The sequence below is a fragment of the Arachis ipaensis genome, chromosome B7 (genome assembly GCF_059453495.1).
Source record: "Arachis ipaensis isolate K30076 ecotype BB chromosome B7, ASM5945349v1, whole genome shotgun sequence".
Classification (NCBI taxonomy): Eukaryota; Viridiplantae; Streptophyta; class Magnoliopsida; order Fabales; family Fabaceae; genus Arachis; species Arachis ipaensis.
The window spans coordinates 18,092,178-18,116,759 of record NC_142442.1 but is presented as its reverse complement, the minus strand read 5'-3'; the positions used below and the strand labels follow the sequence as shown (position 1 = coordinate 18,116,759).

At 35.3% G+C, this 24,582-nt stretch overlaps 1 protein-coding gene across 1 annotated transcript; it reads left to right on the top strand.

The window, feature by feature from the left end:
• The first annotated feature begins 22,271 nt into the window (after window positions 1–22,271).
• Window positions 22,272–23,324, top strand: LOC148550485 (uncharacterized). Its single transcript, XM_088494513.1, has one exon. It carries the CDS (start codon window positions 22,272–22,274, stop codon window positions 23,322–23,324), a length of 1,053 nt encoding a protein of 350 aa, XP_088350639.1.
• Window positions 23,325–24,582: the final 1,258 nt, after the last annotated feature.

Below are 24,582 nucleotides of genomic sequence, written 5' to 3'. Positions count from 1 at the left end.
AATGATGAGATCCACATAATTTATTGTTCATTTTCATTCTCAGTTCTTTACACAATTTCATTCAGTATGAGAATAGACATCTCTTCTTAGTATAATAATCTTATATCATGAGTAATAAGTGTCTACATCTATTAACATGAAAAAAAGAAATATTTCTCCTCCTTTAATCTTTTATACTATGGATTTAGGTTTTCATTTTTCACCTTATTATACAGGAGATGATAATGTTATTTCTATTTTAATAATATTATTCCTTTTTTATAAATTTATACAAAATATAATTAAAAAAATTTATATAAAAAATGACGATATCAAAAACAAGAATGTCATTATCATTTTTGTATTATATTCTTGCCTTTATCTCCTTTTTCTTCTCTAATCACTTACATAGTACATAGTTACGTACTATAACCATTAGTTACATAGTACACAATTCATAATACTTGCCCTCATCAAGAAGACGTGAAAAAAAGTCAAAAACCTTCCTCATCAACCCAATCTTAAATTTTCAATAGACTATTTTCACAATGAAAATATTATTTGTATTTGAAAAATCAATCGTCATATACTTATATAGCTATATATGCATTATTTTATATATGTTTAATATATTTTATATTTTAATATATATTTTATATAAATAATTAATTTAATAAATAATGATTATTTTTTGTGTATAAATAATAATTATTTTCATAAATATTGAACCCTTTCAGTTTTAAATGCATGGTACACTACAAAAAAATTACTGAATACTTGTCGAATTTATTATCGGATTTAGCGTCAGACATTAACATCAAACGTTAGCGTCAGGATTACTGGTGACGGATTTGACAATAAATTCGTCGGATAAAAAAATTATCATCGGATTACATTTTTTTATGGTAAATCCGGTAATATTTAGAGGGAAAAAAGATTAATTGGCGCGATCATTACCGTCGGAATTACCGGTGATAAAGCTCAACTAATAGAACGCTGCATTTTGGTCACGCGCAATGTATTACCATCGAATTTATCCTCCAGTAAATCCGAAGGTAATTTTGTCCTAAATTGGAATCGCACGCCCTCTCCCCTCATTTTAAAAGACCCACACACTATTTCACTCTAAACCTCTTTCTCTCTCTGCATCTCTCTCCCTAAAACCATCTCCGGCAGCCCCTTCTGCCAGCGTCGACGCCACCAACAATCTCTAAAGGATCTCCTCTTCAGTCTCACTCTTCACAGGATTGAAACACCCCCACTCCCACTCTCTCAATGCTGAATCTCCTCTCACTCTCTCAGCCTCTTACAGCGACGAAGTTCCTCCCTCTTCTTTGTCGTCGATGCCACCCCACAGCACCCTGACTCGTATTCCGCGGTGGCGCGACCCTTTCCTCTCCCTTCCCCATCCTCGAAACGCTTCTCTCTTCATTGTCCTCCACGCATCAACAGCTGCCGTCATTCTTTACGCATAACAGCAACACACACTAGACGATATCCGATTTAGGATTTTTTTAATTCTATTTTGGTTTAGGTTTTGTGTTAATCTATTTTGATTTAGGATTTTTTTAATTCTGTTTTGATGTTTCTGTGTTTGAAATTTCGTTTATGATTCTGATTTTGAATTCTATTTTGATGATTTTGTGTTTCAAATTTTGTGTTTATTATTATGATTTTTAATTATATTTTTATGATTTTGTTTCAATAATTCTATTTTGATTTATGATTTTTTTAAATTTTATTTTGATTTAGAATTTTTTTTATTCTGTTTTGATGATTCTGTGTTTAAAATTTTGTTTATGATTCTAATTTTAAATTCTGCTTTGATGATTTTGTGTTTCAAATTCTATTTTTATTATTCTAATTTTTAGTTCTATTTTTATGATTTTGTTTCAAATTCTGTGATAATTATATAGTTTGATATCAGTTCAAGAGAGAACATTAGTGACATAGAAGCTAAGGATTAATACGACCTGGTGTTACTCATCCAAATGAATCAGTAAGTGTAAAATTTCCAACGGCATTGTTCTGATTTCTTTTCTGGTGTTATTTGAGTTAATTGTTTTCTAAGTTAATTAGTTAATTGTTGTTAATTGTCTGAGTTAATCTTAATTTGTTTATTTTTGGAGCTAATTATTGACTTATTATTTATTGTTATTAATTTTTTAAATTTATTATTATCTAAGTTAATTATTTTCTGAGTTAATTAGTGTTGTATTTTTTGACTTATTAGTTTAGAAATTATTAAATATTTAAACAATTTTTTTAAAAAAAATTAAAATTTAAGTTTATTGTTGGTCAAATCCAACAGTAGTTATTAATTTAATTATTAATTAATAATATATTACCGTCAGATTTATCAAAAAAAATCTGACAATACAGTAAAAATTATCAACAAAATTTTTTCGACAGTAATTAGCGACAGACGAAAAAATCAGCCGCTAAATAATTACTGGAAAATTAAAGTTATATCATCAGATTTATTTTGACAATAAACATATTATTGACAAATTTTTTAGTAAATCTACTGATAAATCCGATGGTATTTGATGAATTTTTTGTGGTGATATTTTATGATGATAATGATAAAATATTTTATTTATTTATTTATTTCCTAGTAAAAGGATTATCGGTAGGAATGTAGGATGTAAGACTGTACATGTTAATGTATTACCAATCGTTTTTATTATTATTATTATTATTATTATTATTATTATTATTATTATTATTATTATTATTATTATTATGTTCTTTTAGATATATAAAGAATTCATCATCACTTTGTTACACATAAAAGCCTTCATTAAAAAACCTGTATTTTTACACATATAATTATTGAGAATAAGTTTAATTTGTCATTATTATATATTATATGTATTATTCAATTAAAGGGTTAATATAATAAGGTCGTTCTTGATTAAATTTAAAAATTTATTATTATGATAATAATTATCAAATTAAGAGAGAAATCATTTATATTAATTTAAATTGTTCTTGGTCATAGAATTGTTAGAAAGGATATTAATAATCCGGATATATATATATCTTTATAAAATTATATAATTATATATATATATATATATATATCATATAGAAATATGAACATTGAACTGATTCACTTTGAGAATTTTTAATGGTTATAATTATTTCAATATTTGTCAATAAAATATTTTTAAAATGAATATGGTACTAAAGTTTTTTTGACCTACAACTATCATAGTAATTAAGAATGTATTATTATACTTAGATTATGGACACCTAATATCCTAAGGTGCTAGTTGAATGGATATTGAGTATGATTTAAGTATTTGTAGAATTAATCATTAGTCAATAAAAAATCCGTCAATTCTTGGTAAAGAGTTTAATCTCTATGATTATAATGATGAAGATAAATAAAACTTTGCCAAGAAGATTGAATAAATGAAAAAAAAATGAATTTTTTAGGCCATTCACAGTTTATTATAATAATAGTAACAAATTAGAGTTTGACAACTAAACCATACTCTAAGGTTGTGTTTGGAAGAGAGATTGAGATTGAGAGACAAAAACTGGAGACTGGGTCTAAATTAAGTCTCTGTATTATGTTTGGTATAAAGTATACAGAATTGAGTTATATCTTAGTATTTTATTTTGTTCAAGATAAATATGGAGATGAAAAAAGAATATTTACTAAATACCCTTAGTTATTAAAGAAAATGTTAAAGTTTTAGTCTCCGTCCCCAGATATTTCAATCCCTTGTATCCTCACTTTCTAGAGGTACTAAAATTTTAGTTTCAGTCTCTGACTACCAAACATAAATACTGAGTCCCAGTCCCCCAGTTCTAGTTCTAGTCTCTAGAAAACACTACCTAAGCTAAGGGTTAACATAAAGTTGAAAAGATGGAAGGAATTATAGTTTGTTCTTCTCGAATTCTTAGTAAAAAATATATTATTTCATACTATCAAGTCGTTGAGGAGGATTGCTATAAACTAACATTGACTAGTAAATTTAGTATGACTAATTTACTACCTACTTAATATTAAACCTATGGGGTCACGCATTAACGAGTGTTCTAATTTTTACTAAATAATTATTTAATTATTATTTTGATTTGATCAAATAAATAATTATATTAATTCAAATATAATATTATTACATCCTTTGGTAGCATTAAGAATCACAATTTTGAAAACTGAACCGAATTTTTCAGTTCAACTAGGTTAACCAGAAATCGGTCATCCAACTGATTTGATTGACCTTAAGAACTGCCGATTAACCAGTAAACAGCCAGACCGGCCGTGTTTTCTTAGAGTTACCGGTTTGGTGGTAACCCTCCAAAAATGGCACCGTTTTGAGTTTTGAAAGGGAAAAAAACAAAAGAAGCCCAATGGTCAGTACTCATCAGGCAATCCCACCCTCTCTTTCGCTTTTCTCTCTAAATTCTAAACTTACTCTGAAGAAGAGAAGATTGAAGAACCCTAATCTCAAAACCTCAGCCCCAGCCACCAATCCATCCCTCTTCAAAGTCATTGCTAAACTCTTCTCCTTGAGGACAGACCGTGGGTGCCACGTCACGTGTGGAAGCTCTGTTCGGTTTTTTGGCCCTCTTCTCATCGTTCCTCCTCTCGCCGCCTCCATAGGAAGGTCTCCTCTCAACTCCTCTCCTCTCCTCTCATCATTCCTCAATCATCGTCTCTTCAATCTCTCTTTCTCTCTCTGTCTTTATCCAATCTCAACGTCCCTCTTCGAGCTCTCTCTCGGTCTCTGTCCGAGCTCACTTTGGTTTCTTTGTCACCGGCTGTTCCCATTCCTCCATCGCCGTCACTTTTCTTCCCTTACTCTGAGTTGTTGTTGATGATATGGTACAATGCTTCACTACATTGTTTATGCTAGAAATTTTCTGATTCTAGGTTATTTATGGTATGATTCTGATTCTGAGTTGTTTATGCTATTTTTTTTTATTTTGGGTTGTTGATTCTGGTTGCTGATTTTCTGATTCTGAATTGTTGACGGTGCTATGGTGCATGCTTCATTGTATTGTGATGGAATTTTTCTGATTTTGAGATGTTTATGGTATAATTCTGATTGCTTCACTACATTGTGTTTATGCTGAAATTTTTTGTTTATTATGCTGATTTTATGTCTATTTAGTTGTTAATTATTGTGGCTGATTTTTTTTATTTTTTTTGTAATTTGTTTGTTTAGGGAATTTTATGAAACTAGAATAATTGTTGGTGGTAAAATATTAGTCTTTATCAATTAAGTGTATTTTTATTTTTGTTAGTTATAAAGATTGATATTTAACGTTATTTGTGAATTTTTAATAATAAATTATGAAAAATTGTAAAATTTATCAGCTTAAAAATTATTAAATTTAAATATTTAAAATTATATATTAAATTTTTAATAATTTTATGATATATTTAATTAAACCAGTTGAATTCCGATTGAATTCTGATCGAACCTCTGAACTATTGAACCAGTCACTCTATCTGTTTACTGATCGGTTCGGTTCTCGCAACCTTGCTTAGAATATAATAATAATACGATAATTGAGAATATTAAATGAGAATCAAGAATAATTAGTTATTCTATTTCAAATTGAATTGTGATTATGATCCATAAGATTTTAATTTGAAATAAAATAAAATTCAAATTTAAAATAAAATAAAATTTAAATTCAAAAAAAGATTCAAATTTAAAATTAATAACAAATGTCGTGTGTGTGTGTAAATGATACATACAAGTTTTATTCCTTTACCTTTACATACACAAATATATGTAAGTCTAATTCTTAGAGAAGAATTTAGTGGTATGCAAAGAGTTACAAAAAGGTTTTTTTAATTTAGATCTAAAATTCATTGGTTAAAGAGTTGACAGCAAAAATAGTTTTGATGTGGATACCAAAGTTCTAAAAACTGGACCAGACCGACTGGTTCGATCGGATTAACCGATCATCTGGCCGGTTAGGTTTACCCCTAAAACCATCCTGCAAAAATTCAGTTAAAAAATCGGCCAAACTGGCGGTTAACCGACGAACCGAACATGTTTTTTCAAGTCTCAGTTTTGTGATCCGCTGCCCCAGAAACAGCGTCGTTTTGATGCCAGGAAAAAAAAGACCCGAACCTACTAACCCAGTCCCCGACAAACGCCTCCCTCAGTCCCTCTCCCTTCCAACCGCAACTCTACCTCCCTCAGTCCTTCTCCCTTGCCACCCTTGAGGTTTGAACCCTCTATTGGCGTCGGTGTCATCTGGGCGTCTTAAGGCTTCTGTCGTCGTCGTCTGGTCGTCTCGTCGTCGGAAGATCGGTTTTAAGCTTCTGCTATCGTCATCGTCGGAAGGTCGATTCGAAGCTTCTGTCGCGGGTCACGTTTGTACTGCGGAGCATCTGTCTCTGCCACCATTGACTCCAGGGATTCTCTACTATCTCTGCCACCCTGAACTTGTCTCTGCTTGGCGTCTTTCTTCTCGGATAAGCGCTCGTCCACTATTTTCAGTCTTTTTTTCCTTGCGTTATTTTTTATGATTCTGATTTCTGAGTTAATACTGATTCTTGTTCATTTTTATTTTTCTGATTCTTGTTAATTCTTTTTGTAAGTTGTTTTTTTATTTTTGTTTAGTTTTTTATTCTTGGTAATTCTTTTTCTAAATTAATTTTTCTGAAATAATTTTGTTCATTATTGATGGAATCTTGTGAATTTTGTTGATTTTTGATGCAATTGTATAGGTTAACATGATATTGAGGTCCAGGTTAATTGTATGAATGTCCATAATCTTGGAATCTTGTTAATTTTGTCAATTTTTGATGCAATTGTATTGATGTCCATAATCTTGGTGGTACCTATGTCCATAATCTTGAGGTTCAGGTTCATCTCCATAATCTTGATCTATTAATTTGGTTAATAATGTTCTTAATGTTGAGGTTCAGGTTAATTGTATGGTTTTTTTTCAATAATTTTATTTAATATTTAATTAAGTCGGTTCGATATCGATTAGATCATTGAACCAGTAAACCAGTTATTCAACTGGTTTATTGACTGGTTTGATTTTTACAACCTTGATAGATATGCGTAATGCCTTCATACTATCAAAAGAAAAAATTATTTTCACTAGCGTACTCTAGTATTTATATCTGATATATATTATTTGAATAAAATCTTAAACATAAAATAAATCTTTAAAATTATTTTATTACTTTTATTACGTGTTATAAACATATTATAATCCTACAATAATTTGTCTCCCTTTTCATTATACAGATTTTTCTCACATTAAAAAACTCAAATCCTATTCTCTATAAATAGATATCTTAAAAATAATTAGCTTTATCAAATTATTGGATGCAAATGGCATTGATATTTGAAATTTTTTAATTTCTAATATTACTAAATCAAAACAACAAAGCTGAGAGTAGAGTATAAGCCGTATAAAGTCCATATGCACTTACTTTCACATATTATTCTTTTTTCTCTCTGTACAACTCTTTAAAATTTTCTATAACAACCACCGTAAACCACCGAATGAGGGAAAGCTTCGTCTGAGGGGGACACTCCTGCTCCCATGAACCGACAAGAAATGCAAAGAAGGTAAAAAACAAAGGATCTGAACAGGAATTCACAGAAAACACTTCCTTAGTTCCCAGAGAAGAAGATTGGATGATAGGGGATATTGAAGTGTAAGAAAAAGCACCTACAACAAGAAGTCCTTCAGTGATGTTGAGAGGAGGGACAATAATCTGATGCAGATGGAAGAAGATGATCCATTCCCTTCTTCACAGGAGGACTCAGATGAATCAGATGGAGATCCTGGGAAAGAAGAAGAGCAAGGCAAGGACAACGAGAAAGAAAAAAAATGCAAACAGCCTGTAACCAAAGATAACAATTGAGAAGGTTGGAGGCATTTTCAACTTTGTCATGAATGAAGCTTCTATGAAGAGCCTCCGAGACCTGTGGTGAGAAACTTTAATTGTAAAGCTAATGGGACAATGTATATCCTTGGTAGCTCTAATTAGGCGGTTGGAAGCGATATGGAGCAAACAAGGTAGCATCAACGTCATTGACTTGGAAAACGATTTTTTTTTATTTTGAAATTCTACTCAAAGGAGGATTTGGATTTTGCCTTAACAGGAGGACCTTGGAAAATCATGGACCATTACTTATCTATTAGGTTCTGGAAACCTAATTTTAATCTATATGAGGCAAAGATCGATAAGATAGCAGCATGGGTGAGACTACCAGAGTTAGCAATCGAATACTATGAAGAGCAGATGCTACGCTGGATTGGAAATATCTTCGGCGTGACACTCAGAGTTGACACTCATACAGTAAAGAAGTGCAGTAAAAATTTGCAAGACTCTGTGTTGAGCTTGACCTTACTGAACCATTAGTAGCTCAGTACTTCATTAATGGAGTTTGCTATTCTGTAGAGTACGAGGGAATCAACAATATTTGCTTTGAGTGTGAGATGGTTGGGCATGAGAAACAAATATGCCCAAGAATAACCCAAGATGAGCAATTAAGAAGGTCGATGCAGCAGCTTGAAAAAAATAATATGGAAGGTGAAGGGGAAGGGAACCAGCAACCAAGGGAGGAAGACAAGGGCAAAAAAGGAAAAGAAATCCTAGAGAAGGGCAAGAACGTAATTGAGGAAAAAAGAGAGCCCTTTGGGCCATGAATGATTGTCCAAAAAAATACACGTAGCAGAAAAATGGTAAAAAATGGTGTAGGTATAGTTAGTTGGATGATTGGAAAGACAAGCAAAATTGGGAGCAAGGGAATCAGTGGTATGAGGTATGCAATTTTGAATGAGGTAGACGATGCGAATCCCAATAATGATGTTCAGGAGACCACTAGAGCTGACAAAGCAGAGATTATCCCTAGGAAAGAAACAAGCAACTAGGGAATAAACACTTCCCTTAGCCCATCAAAGAATGGTAATGCCCAACAAAATAACCTAACTTTAAGCCAAGCCCAGAAAACACAGCCCAATACTAGCCAAAACAAACTTACACAAACTGGAAAAAACCATAGTCAAAATAACAACACAGTTAAGGAGACTATTGTCTCTGAACCAACAATGACCCAACATCCACATGCCAACTCCAGCCAAAATAGACCACAACTGAATAAAAATCAGCATCTGAACCATCACAAGCCCAACCCAATAATAGCAAAATCAGTACCACATACACCCATAATAGTAACACCCAAAGCAAGCCACACACCAGTACCCTAGGAAGTGCCCCCTAACTTTGAAATAAAAGACTCATTTGTGCAGAAATAGCAAACATGGATGAATAAATGGAGTATAACTATGAACTAGAGCTATCATATCTCAATTCAACTGACACCGAGTTAATGGTGGAGGCAGTAATGAGGGTGGAGGAACAAATGCAACATAATTCATTGATGGTCCTCCAAACTCAAGCGACATAAGAGAATGTAAGAGCAAGACGGGATAGACATAAAGAATCTCGAATGGAGGTGGAGACTTCCTAGAATAAGGAAAAGAGGTGCAAAAACCCATAATATGGAGTGTGGTGTGTCTTTTACCTTTTATCCGGATGATTGTTATGACCTGGAATTGCAGAGAGCTGCTAGCTTCGCCTTTGGACACTCCCTTAAAGAAATGGTAAGGATTTATAATCCTAAGATTATAGTGCTACTAGAAACTCGATATAGTGGTAACAATGCAAGAACTGTTGTCAGCAGACTAGGATTTCCTTTTTCCATACTGAAAAGGCATGCAGTTTTAGTGGTGGAATATGGATTCTTTGAAAAGATCTAGACCTAACAATTAATTTCATCACCTCTAAAACACAGTATGTTTATATACAAATTCAAGAAGATAGTCAACTTGGAGTTTTTTTTTACAACAATCTATGTTATCCCACAGGAAAAGAATAGAATACAAACTTGGAGAGAGCTGTAAAACATAGCTGGTAATATGAGAAAAAAGAGGAGGGAAGGTGGAAGAGCATGCTTGTAAGAGATTCAGAGAGTGGATTAATAGCTGTTCTCTCATTGACTTATGGTATTATGGCTCGAAATTCACATGGCGGGGGACCTAAATGAGACGGTTTAGAGAGGATATTCAAGCGTCTAGATAGAGCTCTATCAAATGCATCATAGAGAATCAGATTTGAAGAAGTTAAGGTGGATGTGTTAACTAGAACAAACTCAAACCACCATCCTTTGATAATCACTTTAAAATCATTGAGCTAGCAATCTGTCAATAAGTCCTTTAGACTAGAAGCAATGTGAACTCTTTATCCAAAATTCAAGGGTGTTATGGAAGAGAATTAGAGGGGGAATGCCAGTCTAGGTTCAGCTTTGAATCATCTCCCCAAACGCCTAAAATATTGGAACAAAGTCACATTTGGACATGTGAGAAGGCAGAAGAGAAGGTTGCTAAATAGAATAAGTGAAATCCAATGATCACAATCTTATGGTCGAAACCCATTTCTTGATAATCTAGAAAAAGAATTAAGGAAGGAATTGGAGACTATTCTAGATAGAGAAGAGGTGATGTTGATGCAGAAAGACAGGGACAGTTGGATAGTAGATGGAGATCATAACACTAAATACTTCCATACTAAAACTATCCTTAGAAGAAGGAGGAATAAGGTTGTTAAGCTGAGACATCAAGATGGCTCGTGAGTTAAGGAATTGATTGCCCTCCAATCTCTAGCAGTGGATTTTTTCAAGAATTTGTACAAAGAGGAAAGAGCCAACTCTTCTAAACGTCAAACATTTAGAACTTATCCACCATTAGATTCACAAACCAGAATTAATATGAGCAATCCCCCAACGTTGCTAGAGATTAGAAAGGTTGTGTTTGGTATTAGATATTTGAAGGCGCTCGGAGTGGATGGTTTTTCAGCCTCTTTTACAAAGAAAACTGGGACGTCATTCACCAAAATCTCAATCAACACATCTTACAAGTGCGGAAGGAACCTAGTGAAGTGGCAGAATATAATCACACCCTAGCCTCCTAGCTTTAATTCCAAAAGTTTGAAACCCAGAATTTATTAACCAATTTTGACCTATAGCATTATGCAATGTAAGCTATAAGTGTGTGATAAAGATATAGTTGGAAAGGCTTAAACCATCATTGAAAAATATAATTTCTCCCTATCAAGCAAGTTTCGTGCCAAAGAAGATAATTTAGGATAATATTATCATAGCCAAGGAAATTGATCACATAATGCTGAGGATGAAGGGAAAGAAATGCTTCATGACAGTAAAATTTGATTTTGAAAAAGCTTATGATAGACTAAGATAGAGTTTTTTTTTTTGCAGAGATGCTTAGAAGAATTTGATATACCTGATGATTTGATCAAGCTGGTAATGGGGTGTGACACCTCAGCAACTTATAATGTTCTTTAGAACGGAGGGATGACTGAGACTTTTCACCCAACTCATGGTATCAGACAAAGCAACCCCATCTCGCCTTATCTCTTTGTGATAGCCATGAAGAAGTTGTCGCAAATTATAGAGAATAGCATCGAAGTGGAACGATAGAATCCCCTTAAAATAGGCAAACATGGGCCACAAATATCGCACTTACTCTTTGCTGATGACCATCTAGTTTATGTTGAAGCTATGGAGGAATAGATGAGGATTGTGAGTACGGTGTTAAAAGAATTCTGCAAAGTCTCTGGGCTGAAAATTAGTTCAAGCAAAATGGTAGTAGTCTTCTCTAAAAATGTATAGGAAACAACAAGGAGGAAAATTACTAATAAAATTAAATATAAAGAAAATACCTGCTTGGAAAGGTATTTAGGTGCAATGATAACAAATCAAAGGAAAGGGAAAGAAAAGTTTAAAAATGTGCTTGATAGGATGCAAAACAAGTTGAAAGGGTGGAAGTCACAAAGTTTGTCCCTAACTGGAAGATTAACCTTAGTAAAATTGGTTCTAAGCACGATGGCTAATTTTGAAATGCAGAACTACAAAATTTCTTGAGATATTTGTACAGAAATAGAAAAAGTACAAAGAAAATTTGTTTGGGAGAAACAAGCAATCAGAGATGCATCCACCAGTTAAGTTGGGAAACCCTTTGTAAGCCTAAACTCCAAGGAGGAATGGGATTCAAGAATCTTCAGTTAGTCAACGAAGCTTTTATACTCAAAGTTATTTTGAAGATTTGCACGAAACTTGACTCTTTATGGGTACAGGTCTTGAACCATAAATATGACCGAAGTCAAATAGGAAGAGGTGGAGTCACAGCTAAGAGTACTGACTCCTCATTTTGGAAAGAACTGAATAAAAGCTAGAGTACTTTCACTAATAACACAACATAGATGCTAGGTGATGGCAAAGCAGCAAAATTCTGGAAGGATCCTTGGGCTTGGAAGGATGAGAGAACACTAGAAGTATTAGCCACCAATCCAATTTCAACACATTTATTGGAATGCACAATGGTAGAATTCACCAAAGAGGATCACAGCTGGAACCAAGAACTCCTTTAGAACTTCTTTAATCCAACCACTTTGGACAAAATTAATGGAATTGCACCACCAAAAGAAGAAAAAAGAAGGGACAAGGTGTGCTAGAATCTCTCAACAGATGGCAAACTTTCAGTAGCATTAGCGTATAAGTTATTAACCAATCAGATAAGTACAGGAAAAAAGGCGTTTTGAGAAAAAATATGGAAATGGAAGGGACAGGAGAAACTAAAAGTTTTCATTTGGAGAAGGCTCACCAACACTTATTCATAGCAACGAGAAAAGTGAGAATATTATGAATAGAGCTGACTTGTCCTATATGTAATGCAGAAGAAGAAATAACAATTCATGCTTTAAGGGATTGTCTAAAAACCTCGTGGCTATGGGCTCAACTAATTCTACTAAGTACTATTACCAAGTTCTTTTCAGCAAGCTTTGAGGAATGGCTCAATTTGAATCTAAGGAGTAACCTTGGAAGAAACAGTCAGGTTGATTGGAGAAAGAAATTCATCATAACATGCTGGTGGATATGGTTTTAGAGAAATAAAGAAGTACACTCTCAACCTCCTTTCACCAAACCTTTTAATGTTGTTAAAGTGATAATGGACTAAATTAGACGGAATTAGGAAGCCTTTGAAAAATGAAAGCTTGTATCTAATGAACGGTGGTACATTGTACTTGTAAAGTGGAAGTCACCCGACCAAGGATGGGTAAAACTCAATGTTTATGGGGCAGTGAAGCAAGAACAAGAAGAAGTAGAATGTGGTGGGTTACTAAGAAATCACAAGGGAGAATGGATAAAAGGATTCATAGTCAGGACAAAAGAGAGAGGGGATGCAACAATGGCGGAGCTATGGGGAGTTTTTCATGGCATGAAGATGGCCTGGGACCTAGGTATGAGAAGAATGATAATTGAAATAGACTCTAAAGAAGCTTATGAATATATCAAAAGAGTGGAAGAAGAATGGATGACTCATAACCTTCTCCTTCGTGATATCCTACAACTCAAAAATAGACCTTGAGAGATTAGGATCCAGCATATATTCAGAGAAGGAAATAGTTGCGCCAATTGGTTGGCGAAGGAGAGTTTAAAACTAAATATAGGTTTTATGTTTTTAGATACACCTCTCCTTGAATTAGTGTATCAGATATCTGATGATCAAAATGGAGTTCCTGTACCCTGAAAAATTCTAACCTTGTAATTTTTCTTGTTCTTTAGGCCTAGGCCCTGCTTGTTAACAAAAAAAAGTCCATATGCATTTATACAGAATTAAGTCTTGCTAGTTCTGTCATTTAGGCCTTATTTGGTTGAAAAGAAAATAAGAAAAGAAAAAATGAGAAAAGAAAAATAATAAAAAAGAGTTAGAATATTATAAAATAAAATAGTACGTGAGTTCTCTCCAAAACTTTTATCCCAAGTAGGCAAGTACGGATAGAAAAGAGAAAGAGGGTGAGAGAGAGTTGTGTCATCAAAATTACAATTATGCTCATCCATCTTTTTTTCATCGTATACAAATGAGTAAAATCCCATTTTGGTTTGTGATAATTTATATATATGACAATCTGCCTCCTTACAAAAATAAAATTATTGTGGCTCTGAACCAATTGATCTCTTAGACAATTTGCTTCCTCTGTTAGTTTCTTTGTGAATTCTTCATGAAAGAATTCTACGTGTATTGTCAAAATGTCAATATATCATTTGATAGGACACATTATCCCCTGTGCACTCATCAAAATACATGCATTTTGGGACAAAGATGAAATGGTTTATTTCAACTTGTGAATGTTAACCTCCCTTCCAAGCACAAAATTTTTTCATTTTTCTCTTCTCTTCTCACTCACAATTACGAAAAATCATAAGCAAAACACGCTTGGATCATAGCATTGCCATGAAGATAGAGACAGTGACTGAAGACGTGACGGAAAAGTGACGATGTTCACTTGGTAGTGGTGTCGCAGTGCACAGAGACACTAGCAATAGTAAGTTCTATTTCTATGTGATTAAAATTGTGCTCTATGTGATTGAACTTGTGCTTTTGTATTGCATTGTCTCGGTTTCTATTACACGTGAATTTTAATGGTTAATTTGTTCTAACTTTTAATAATGGACTAAATTTTTTTGGGTATTGTCTGTTCAGCAATATTTAGGTCACAAAAATTACTCAATTAAATTAGTTAGTAATGTAGTATTAGTTAATACTAGAATCTTGTTTAGTTAGTAGTAAGTGTAAATTGATTATTTTTAAAAGGATAAAGTACTAAATTGGTCCCCTATGTTTGGGCGTAATTCTATTTTAGTCTTTAAGGTTTAAAGTGTCCTATTTGAATCCAAAAAAGTTTCATTTAGTATCAATTTAGTCCCACAGTGAGGTCAAACTTAAATAATTAACGGAATGTCCTACATAACAACAGTACAAGAATAAAATTGATAATCTGGAGAACAAGTACAAGCTCCAGAGGCACAAAATCAACCGTTGATGCATCAATACATTTATTTATCATTCTCTTTAGTTCTATAGAAAATATTTTATTTATATTATAGGAAAAATAATAAATAGATGTATTGATGCATCAACAGTTGATTGTGTGCCTCTAGAGCTTGTACATGTTCTCCAGATTATTGATTTTGTTCTTGTACTGTTGTTATGTAGGACATTTCGTTAATTATTTAACTTTGACCTCACTATGGGACTAAATTGATGCTAAATGAAATATTTTTGGATTCAAATAGGACACTTTAAACTTTAAGGATCAAAACAAAATTACGCCCAAACATAGAGGACCAATTTAGTACTTTACCCTTTTTAAAATAATTGTTCAAGTATGAGTTGTTGCTGCAAAAATTATGTTGAGTCAGTTTTAGTATTTTTTGTTGCAGATATCTTATGAAATTGTGTCGATTTTTCATCATGGAGGATGGTTTGAAGGAGATGAAGATGATGTTCTTTAATTACATTGATGGCAAAGTACACAGGTTTCCTAAGTTAGATATAGACTTTGTTAACTTCAAAGATTTAGTGAAGATACTTAAAAGGATTAGTATAAATGCCAACCAAGCAAAACAACAGCAACTAATACAAGATAACCAGCAGCAGATATCATATCTCCAAAATAATGATTTGAATTGTATGTTATAATGGATATGGTCACTGACTTATTTTGGTTGAATCGTCTCACTAGTAAATTGTTAGAGGCTTATGAGTCTCCTTAATAGATGGATAGGAATTTATATGTCTCAATTAGCTCCTTGTTAGTTTTACTCTCTCACTATTACACTTTGTTTGGTTTGTACGTCAGGCCAAGACATATACATGGTGGAATGTGTCTTTTGTTTGGTTTGTGAGACACAAATAACGAAAGACACGCTTACACACAGACATACACAATATACACGTATTTCATGTCTCAATGAAATGATGAGACACAGACGAAGAGTGATGGACATTGATCTTAATTATTTTTTGGACTATTTTACCCTTATTAAAATGTTCAAATTCCAAACTTTTTTTTCTACTTTTGACAAATCTTAACAAGTTAGAAATCTTTTGTGGAGCTTTTTCATTACTAGCTATTTTTGTAGAGCTTCTTTATCCTCCTCTATTTTTAAAAACTTCACTAAAGGTTTGAAATTATTCTATTCCTCTCTTTTTTTTTTTTAGAAAATTGATTTAATAACTGATGCTTTTTATGGCAATAGTCTTTTTGGAAGTCTTATGTTTATAGCTTGTGGGACTAGTGATCATTTGCATTGACTCGCCTTTCTTATTTTCATTAAATTCTCATTTAGAATTTTTTCTATTATTATCTCAAGTTCTCAACTTTTGTCTTCCCTTCTGTTACCATGAATTTTAATATTTTGTTTTGAAAAAAGCATTGGTGAATAGAGGAACTAATATTGTTAGGTTGTGAATCAAATAAGGGAATAGAAGTATTGTGAATGCTAAATTTTGTTTTGGAGATTAAAGTGGGATAATGAGCAAATTAGGTTAACTTTATTTATACTCTGGAAGTTAATCCATGTAACTCGTGGGCTTTATTGCTGTTTAGTTAATATTTGGAACTATTATCTGACTATTATAAGGGTTGGTACGAGGAGTGCCTATAGAGATTCAACCAATAACTCAAAAATATTTGACATGGTTTGGTTGCCTTTCTTGTATTTTCAAACAGCAAGAAAATTATTTATATTGTATGAGGAGCAAGCAATTTTGGAACGTATTATTTTATGAAAAGTACATAGTTTAGGTTTCTTTCATCTTGACTAAAAGGATTTTTGAGTTTGAAATTTAAACTGCATTAGATATTAATTTTAAGTTTTTGTCTTTTTTGAATTTGAAAATTCTGAGATATTAATGAGAAAATTTAAAGGCTTTTTCTCTTACAAACGAGGCCTCCAAAATCATGTTTTTTCACAATCTCCAAAACCCTAGTCCCCCAAAATACAGCCATCCTCGTATCTTGCTTGTAACTGCTGCAATGATTAAAGCATCACCATGTTTCAAAGTTCAGTAAGTATCAAACATGAAGAGTAGATAAGATTGCGTATAACTTTCTCACTAATTCGCACACAACACAAACAATAACAAATACCGAATCTAATTACCGCAAAATAGTGGGCCAGACAGGGCGAGTGGCGAATGGGAGAGTGAGTCTTCTCTTTGTGGAGTTATAAAGAAACAGAGGGGCACTTCCAGAGTACCTCGACAGTAATTCAACACACGGCACTTTCTATCGATGAGCAATGCTCTATGAACACCCTCTGGTAGGGATGGCAAATGGGGAAGCCCGCCCCGTCCTGCCTAAGGAGGCGGTCCTAAAACCTTCCCCTCGTCCCGCTTAATGGCAGGCTGGCAGGGCAAATCTCTTTCTTTTTCTTTCCATTAAATGTTAAATAATGTATATAATTTCACAACTATTTCAATAAATTTATAATTTTAAAGATATAAAAAAAATTAAAATTTCTAAATTCACAAACATTAAAGTCTTTATAATTATAAATATGTAATAAATATAATAATAAATAATTTTTTTTACAAAAACACCCCTAGCCAAAAAAAGAACTAGGCCTGCCGGGAAAGTCTGCCCCGCCCCGCCAAAGCTCATGGTTTAAGCGGTGTAGGTTAGGCGGACTTTTTAAGTATGACGGTCTCAAATTTCTAGCTCGACCCGCATTTTGGCGGGTTATGCGGGTCAACTCGGCGGGTTTAAACCTGTTTGCCACCCCTACCCTCTGGTTAACTGAAACACACTCGCCACAATTAAGACGAAGACGAAGAAGAAGACGACGAAGAAGGGGACTGCACAGAATGGCAAAGAAGGAGGAGGCCAACTAGGGAGAAGGGAGATTGGGGGGGGGGAGGTGGTAGGGGTGATGGGGAGAAACCCTCGAGTCATTTGGGGCTTTAGTCTATTTTTTCCCTTAAAATTATTGAATTTTCAATTTAGATTATGAGGATAAAATGGTCATTTTTAATTATATAGTATTCTTGTTTTTTATAACTAAACATAATATTAGACACTACAGTCATGTCTATTATATTTATATCCAAACATCATACACAAACACAAATATTTTATGTCTATGTCTCAAGTATCTATGTCTCATATCTACGTCTTAGTACATAGACAAACTAAACAGAGCCTTAAAGAACCAAAAAATTTATAATATAAAAGATAAAAAAAAAGGAGGCCTAACTTAAAATAATTATAACTAAAGAAAAATATACTTGATTTTTGTTTTGTTCCAGATTCCAAGAGAATAACATATTTTCAACAATTGCAGCTAGCTAGTGTCTTCAAACTTCTTTTCCCTCCCTATAGCCAAAGTCTCGCTTTTACCTTTTGCAGAATTCATCGATCACTCACTCCACCTCCATGAACAGTGATTCGTAGTTGAAGATTGCTCTGAGCTCATGATTCTTAATTTCTTAAGGTGGGAGAAAGTTAGGATTTGAAAATTATGCTCAAGATGAGAGAAGATGATATAGTAAACATTCTCTCCCTAAAATGCAGGCGTTTTGATGACATGACAGGGGTCAAATTATTCCTTCCAATTTATTCTCTGACACGTAGAATTCTTTCGTTAAGAATTCATGGAAAGACTAATAGAAATGGAAAATTGTCTAATAGATTAATTGGTTAGTGGCTGCAATAGTATTTTACGTTAGGAATAGAGTGAATTATCATATGTGTAAATGGTCAGAGGCCAGGGTGAAATTTTATTCTATATAAATAGATAAAATAGTTAACTAGACTACTACTTCTATCGCTGGTAGTGCACCATCACAACTCTGCCACCAATGTTGTTACTCTCCCTCCTCACATTTTAGAACCGCCATCCATCTCGCTACAATATTGGACCATTGTGTAATTGTATTATTAGGAGTGAGCACGGATCGGGTTGGTTCGAATTTAGGGTGAAATTAAAATTGAACCAATTGAATTATAATTGGTTCGGTTTGGTTTGGATTTACGTTTTTTTATGTATGTACCTGAACCAAACCAAACCGATTAAGAACGGATTAGTTTGGTTTGGGTAATTGGATACCCGATGAAATAGAAATTCATAAAAAAAAATAAAAAAAAAAACAAAATTTTTATCTTAAAAATTTTCAAGTACAATAAACATGTAAAATCAATAGAAATAATTCAAACATGTTAAATACCAAATATATTAAAATTTAAACACATTAAATATAGTGGAGTGGCGTGGCGCGCGCGCGCGTGCACACACACAGGTTCACGGGTTGGTTCGGGTTCTGTGTCTCCAGAACTGTTACTCGAACTAATTACTAGAGAGAGGTATTAGTTTGGTTCGAATAAAATCCGATTATCCGTTGGTTCTAGAACCAATTTAATTGGTTCGGTTTGAGTTCGGACGGATAATTGGGTACCCGCTGTCCATACTCAACCCTATGTATTGTTGTTAAAAGAATGTACAAAATCCACATGTTAAATTTGAAACATATGGTGGATTAAAATTGGATAATTAAATATTAAAAATGTATTTGAAAAATAAAAGGTGTGAAAAAGATAAAAAATAAATTTGACAAATAGTATTGTTTTTTAAAAAAAATGGGAGATGTATTTTTTAAAAGACACTTTTTTTCAAGCATTGAAGTTTAGTTTGATAAAATTTTTATTTTTCAGAAGTTGCTTATAAAAGTTATTTTTTTAAAGTTATAGTATTCATATTTAGTAAACTAAATTAAAAATAATTTTTAATAAATACAAGTAACAAGTACGTTTAAAAAAATAATTTTTAAAATTTAAAAATACTATAATAGATATTAATGTAAAAATTAAATTTAAATATTAATTAATATATAAATTATATTAGATTTTTTAATTTTGATAAGTACAAACTATCTTCACTTTAAATATTTTTAAAAACATATCTATTTTTCAAGAAATGTAAATGCAAGTACAAACTTTTTTTAATTTACTAAAAAAATAAAATACTTATACTTTTAAAAAGTACAAATACCTCTTAAAAAGTTTTACAAAATTTAAATCCACACCCTAATTCCAATATCTCTTTTTCTTAAACCAATGTATTTCCTTTTGGAGTGATGTAGGGATTGAATTTTGACAACTGTTAATTAGTTTTACATTATACTTCTTTAAATATTATATTGCGTTAAAATTATATTTTATTTTATTTTTCCATAAATAAATTAATGTGTAAAAGAAACATTAATATTATTGTCTACACTAATAACCTTTTAGCAAAACTCATTTTTTAAAAATAACTATCAATTATTATTACTAGGGTATTAATATGCCTATTAATGCAATTTTATAATAATAATAATAATAATAATAATAATAATAATAATAATAATAATAATTGTTCGACACCTGATGATCTCGGGTGCTCGACGGGTTGGGTGATGGTGAAGGGTTGAGAGAGAGAGACCCTGAAGTGACTCGGAACGGATTCTTGGTCTGGAGCTGGAGGTTGGCGAAACCGATGGTTGCACGGATGAAGAGGGGGGTGGCCACCTGCAAGGACACTCCGACGATCAAGTCAGTATCCGTACGAAACGGTAGCCAGATTAGGTAAGGTGTGTGTCTACCTCGGGGGGAGAGCTGACGTCTCCCCTTATATACTGTGCTGGGCAAGCCCATAAATGACCTAGCCCACTGGCCAGGGTACTTGTGAGTTGTCCCTGTCCACGTGGGGAGGAGAAGGTCGTTCCGTAGTTCGGGTCGGGGCTTCGGGTGTTGCCCCGAGAATGTTGCTCCGACGGGTTTGCTAGGAGTGGTTGCACGCGCTTTGGGCCGGGCGTGGGGGACCGACCCGCCGGGTTCCCTATTATGGAGGGTGGTTCGGGCTTCGGGTTGGGGCGGTGTTCCCGACCCGTCGGGTTGTTTTGGGTTGGATCGTAAGAGTCCGTAATAGTGCCCCTAAACGTGCCAGTTTTAGGGTGTGAAGCCCATGACTGGGCGCGTTTGACTCATTCGCCGAGTCGGGACGTATCCCTCTCTTCGGGATCTCGTTGGTGCCGTTTGTGTTCTCCACGCGTGGTCATCTCGCTTCTCCCTGGTGTTGCCTCCTTGGCTTTTGCGCTGGGCATTAAATGCCCATCATTTCGCGATTTTGAAATTTGCGCGAAATGACGAATGTGCCCCTGCCTTTTGGCGCTTCTCCTTGACGGTTACATTCTTCGTCCCTTTTTTATTTTCACAACCTCCTCATTTCTCCACTCTTCTCCTCCTTCCATTCCCTCGAATCGCTGCTGCTTCTCCTCTCTTTTCTGCTACTTGTTCGTTCTTCTTCATCTTGCTTTTGTTTCTGTTTTAACTTTTCGGCCTACTTCTTCATCTTTCCTGGTACGTTAATTTTTACAGTTTTGTTTTGCTATTTCCTTTTGTTATTTGTGTGCTTTCCTTTATGCATGCCTGGGTTTCTGCTTGTTTTTGCCGCTTCTTCTTTTAGAGGGGGCGCCACTGAATTTTCCTTAGATTTTGCTTGAATTATGGGTTAGTGTATGGGTATCTAGAGGGTGACTTAGGGAGTTATAGTTTTATTTTTACTACTTTAAGGGTTCCCGAACTCCCGTTCTGACTAAGTGGTGCCCCCAATGTAGGTATGGCCGAGCGCCTTGTTCTTCCGAATCAGGCTTAGCGACCGCTAGCCGACTTCGTCGATCATTATGCGTGGGTTTCTTCCGACGTGAAGGACACACCTTCCAAAGTCACTAAGGAGAGCTTACAAGGTTTGCGCCAGGCTGGGCTCTTGTGTGGGGGTGGTCCCGAGGAAGCATTTTATCAAGTTCATGTTCCTGCTGATCGGGAGCGCGTTTGCCAGAAGAACCTGGCAGCTCCACGAGTTGTCGACTGGTTGTGGGTTTATGAGCCTATGTTCACGACCTTGCGGGTTCGTTTTCCATTTCCCCTTTGTCATGGGCATGTTGAACCGTTGCGATGTTGCTCCGTCGCAACTGCACCCGAACAGCTGGGCTGCCATCCGGTGCTTCGAGATGGTTTGTGAATATCTGGAGCTTTTAACCTCTGTAAATATTTTTCTCTACCTTTTCCTTCTTACGAACCCTTCTCGTCAGGGGAAGGCGAAGAAGGGATATATGTCCTTCAAGTCCCACAGGGTCGTAGGATTTTTGGCCTCTTTGAGGATTCCTTCCATGGTTTCAAGTCTACTTTTTTCAAGGTCAGGCCAATTGAGGGTCATCAACCTTTCTGGCTTACTGCCGAGGGGAAAAGGCGGATTCTGACTTACTGGAGTTTCAGGGAGGGGTCTGATTATTTGATAAAAATATCCTATAATTAGTTGAGTCCGGAAGATCGTAACATTGCCGATATTTTGTTGGCAATTTTCAGCGAGAAAAATCTTAACCCTCGCATGGTTATGGGAGACCGGGGGGCCAGTCGGTCATATGTTGGTGAGTTTTTTACTTTTTGCATTTTTAGTGTTTTGCTCTTCTATCACTCACACCTTTGCTTTTTGCTTATAGTTTCCATGGCTGGTGGGAAGAAAACCTTAGCTGACTTGATGAACCGCATCCAAGGGGATGATGAGGGTGGTGACAACTCCTCGGCGACTCCTTCGGCGAGTCAGGACCAGGAGGATGCTGGGGAGGGTAGTGGTCGGTTTGACAGAGCCGACCAAGGTCAGCCGGAGAAGGTTGAGGTCCCCCCTGAGAACACCTCAGCAAACCCAAGTGTGGAGGCGGAGGCTCCTTTTGATAAGGAGGATCTGGGGCTTGATAACGACGACTTGAAGGTCGTTGGCAACCCGAAGAAGAGGAATCAGGACTCTGGGAAGGGGTTCTCTGTTATGGAAAAGAACTTTGATGCTGGGGGTTTCATTGAGCCCCAGTTGCTTCCTAGTACTGAAGAATTTTTCCGGAATGCCGACCTCTCTGGCCAGGCGAGGTGGATCTACCGCAGCCTTCTTCGAGCTGCTGCTATTGCCAAGAAGGTGGAACCTATCTTGGAAAATTATCATGTTTTAGAAGGGAAGCTTCGAAACTCCCAGAAAGATCTGACAGATTCAAGATCTCGGGAGGAGTCTCTGAAGACAAAGTTGTCTGAGCAGGAGAAGAAGGTTGAGGAGGATGCCAAAGAGATCAACAGGCTGGTAGATCGGGACCTCGAATTGATGAAAGATTTGAATACTTCTCGTGGTGAGACTGCTGCTGCTGAGAAGAAAGTCAAAGAATTGGAGGAGAAGTTGAAGTTGGCGGAGATCTTAGTGGCAACTGCTCGTCAGGAGATGGCCGCCCTGAAGAAGAAAAACAAGGAGCTTGCAAAGAGGGCCTGGGAGGCCGTAAAGCTGACTAAAGAGGGGATTAAGCTTCAGGTGGCCGTGCTGGCTCCCGATCTCGATCTTTCCCAGGTTGGGGCTCTCAAGACTGTTGAAGACAGGAAGATTGTTGACATCCTCAAGTCTTGAGATTTTATGCTTCTTGCCTTATCTTTTGTAATTTGTTTTTATCTCAGGGCCTGTTTAAGGCGCCTTTTATCTGTAACAAACTTTTTGGCACTTTATCTATATTAGGCCATTTTCTGTTTATTGTTTGCTTTCTCGGGTTGTCGTGGCCTTCTATTATTATTTGTTTTTCGCTTAACCAGGCCGTCGCGGCTTTTTGGTTTACCGCTTTTATGGTATTTATCGTTTTTGTTGCTTTGCTGCTGAGCTGTTTTTGCTTTGGGTCCCTTTGGCTCCCGGGGTGATCAGTCCCGTGTTTCCGTTAGGTCGACCGTTTATTTTTCGTCGTTTTATTTTGACGTGATCTTGCAAAAGGACAAACTTATTATATACGCATTGTAGAACTTTAAAGCAAAGAATTGATGTAATACATAATTAAGTGGAAGATAGTAAAAAAGGAATGCAAAGGAAATTATGGTGGAGGAGGCAAGGTCATCAGATCGTGTGGTTGCTTCTTCTTATGAGTAGAACCTCTTCAGGTTTGCCATGTTCCATGTTCTCGGTACCTCACTTCCATCCCACTTCTCCAACTTGTAGCCTCCTTTGGCGAGGATCTCTCTTACCCTGTAAGGGCCTTCCCAGTTTGCGGCCAACTTGCCTTCTCCTGGGGTTGGCAGCCCTATGTCGTTGCGTCGTAAGACCAAGTCACCTTCCCCCAGACTTCTTCTTAGTACTTTGCCATTGTACCTTAGGGCTATCATTTGTTTAATTGCTGTTTCTGTTAGATGCGCCATTTGCCTTGTCTCGTCGACCAGATCTTTTTCGATTGCTTCATTTCCTCCTTCGAGGAGTAACCTTGGACTCAGTTCCCCGACTTCGACTGGGATGACTGCGTCGACCCCGTATGTGAGTCAGAAGGGGGTTTGACCGGTAGATGATTGGGGGGGTGGTCCTGTAAGACCATAGGACTGAAGCTAGCTCGTTTGCCCATGAGCCCTTCTTTCCCTCAAGTCGCTTCTTTAGCCCCTTTAAGATGACTTTATTGGCTGCCTCTACTTGGCCGTTGGTTTGTGGGTGTTCGACTGAGGAGAACCTTTGCTTGATTCCTAGTCATGCTAGGAATCCTTTGAACTTTTTGTCGGTGAATTGTGTCCCGTTGTCGGATATGACGGTTTCTGGGATTCCAAACCTGGTGACCACTTGCCTCCACATGAATTTTTGGCAATTTGCTGAAGATATGCTAGTCAGTGGTTCTGCTTCTAACCATTTGGTGTAGCAGTCT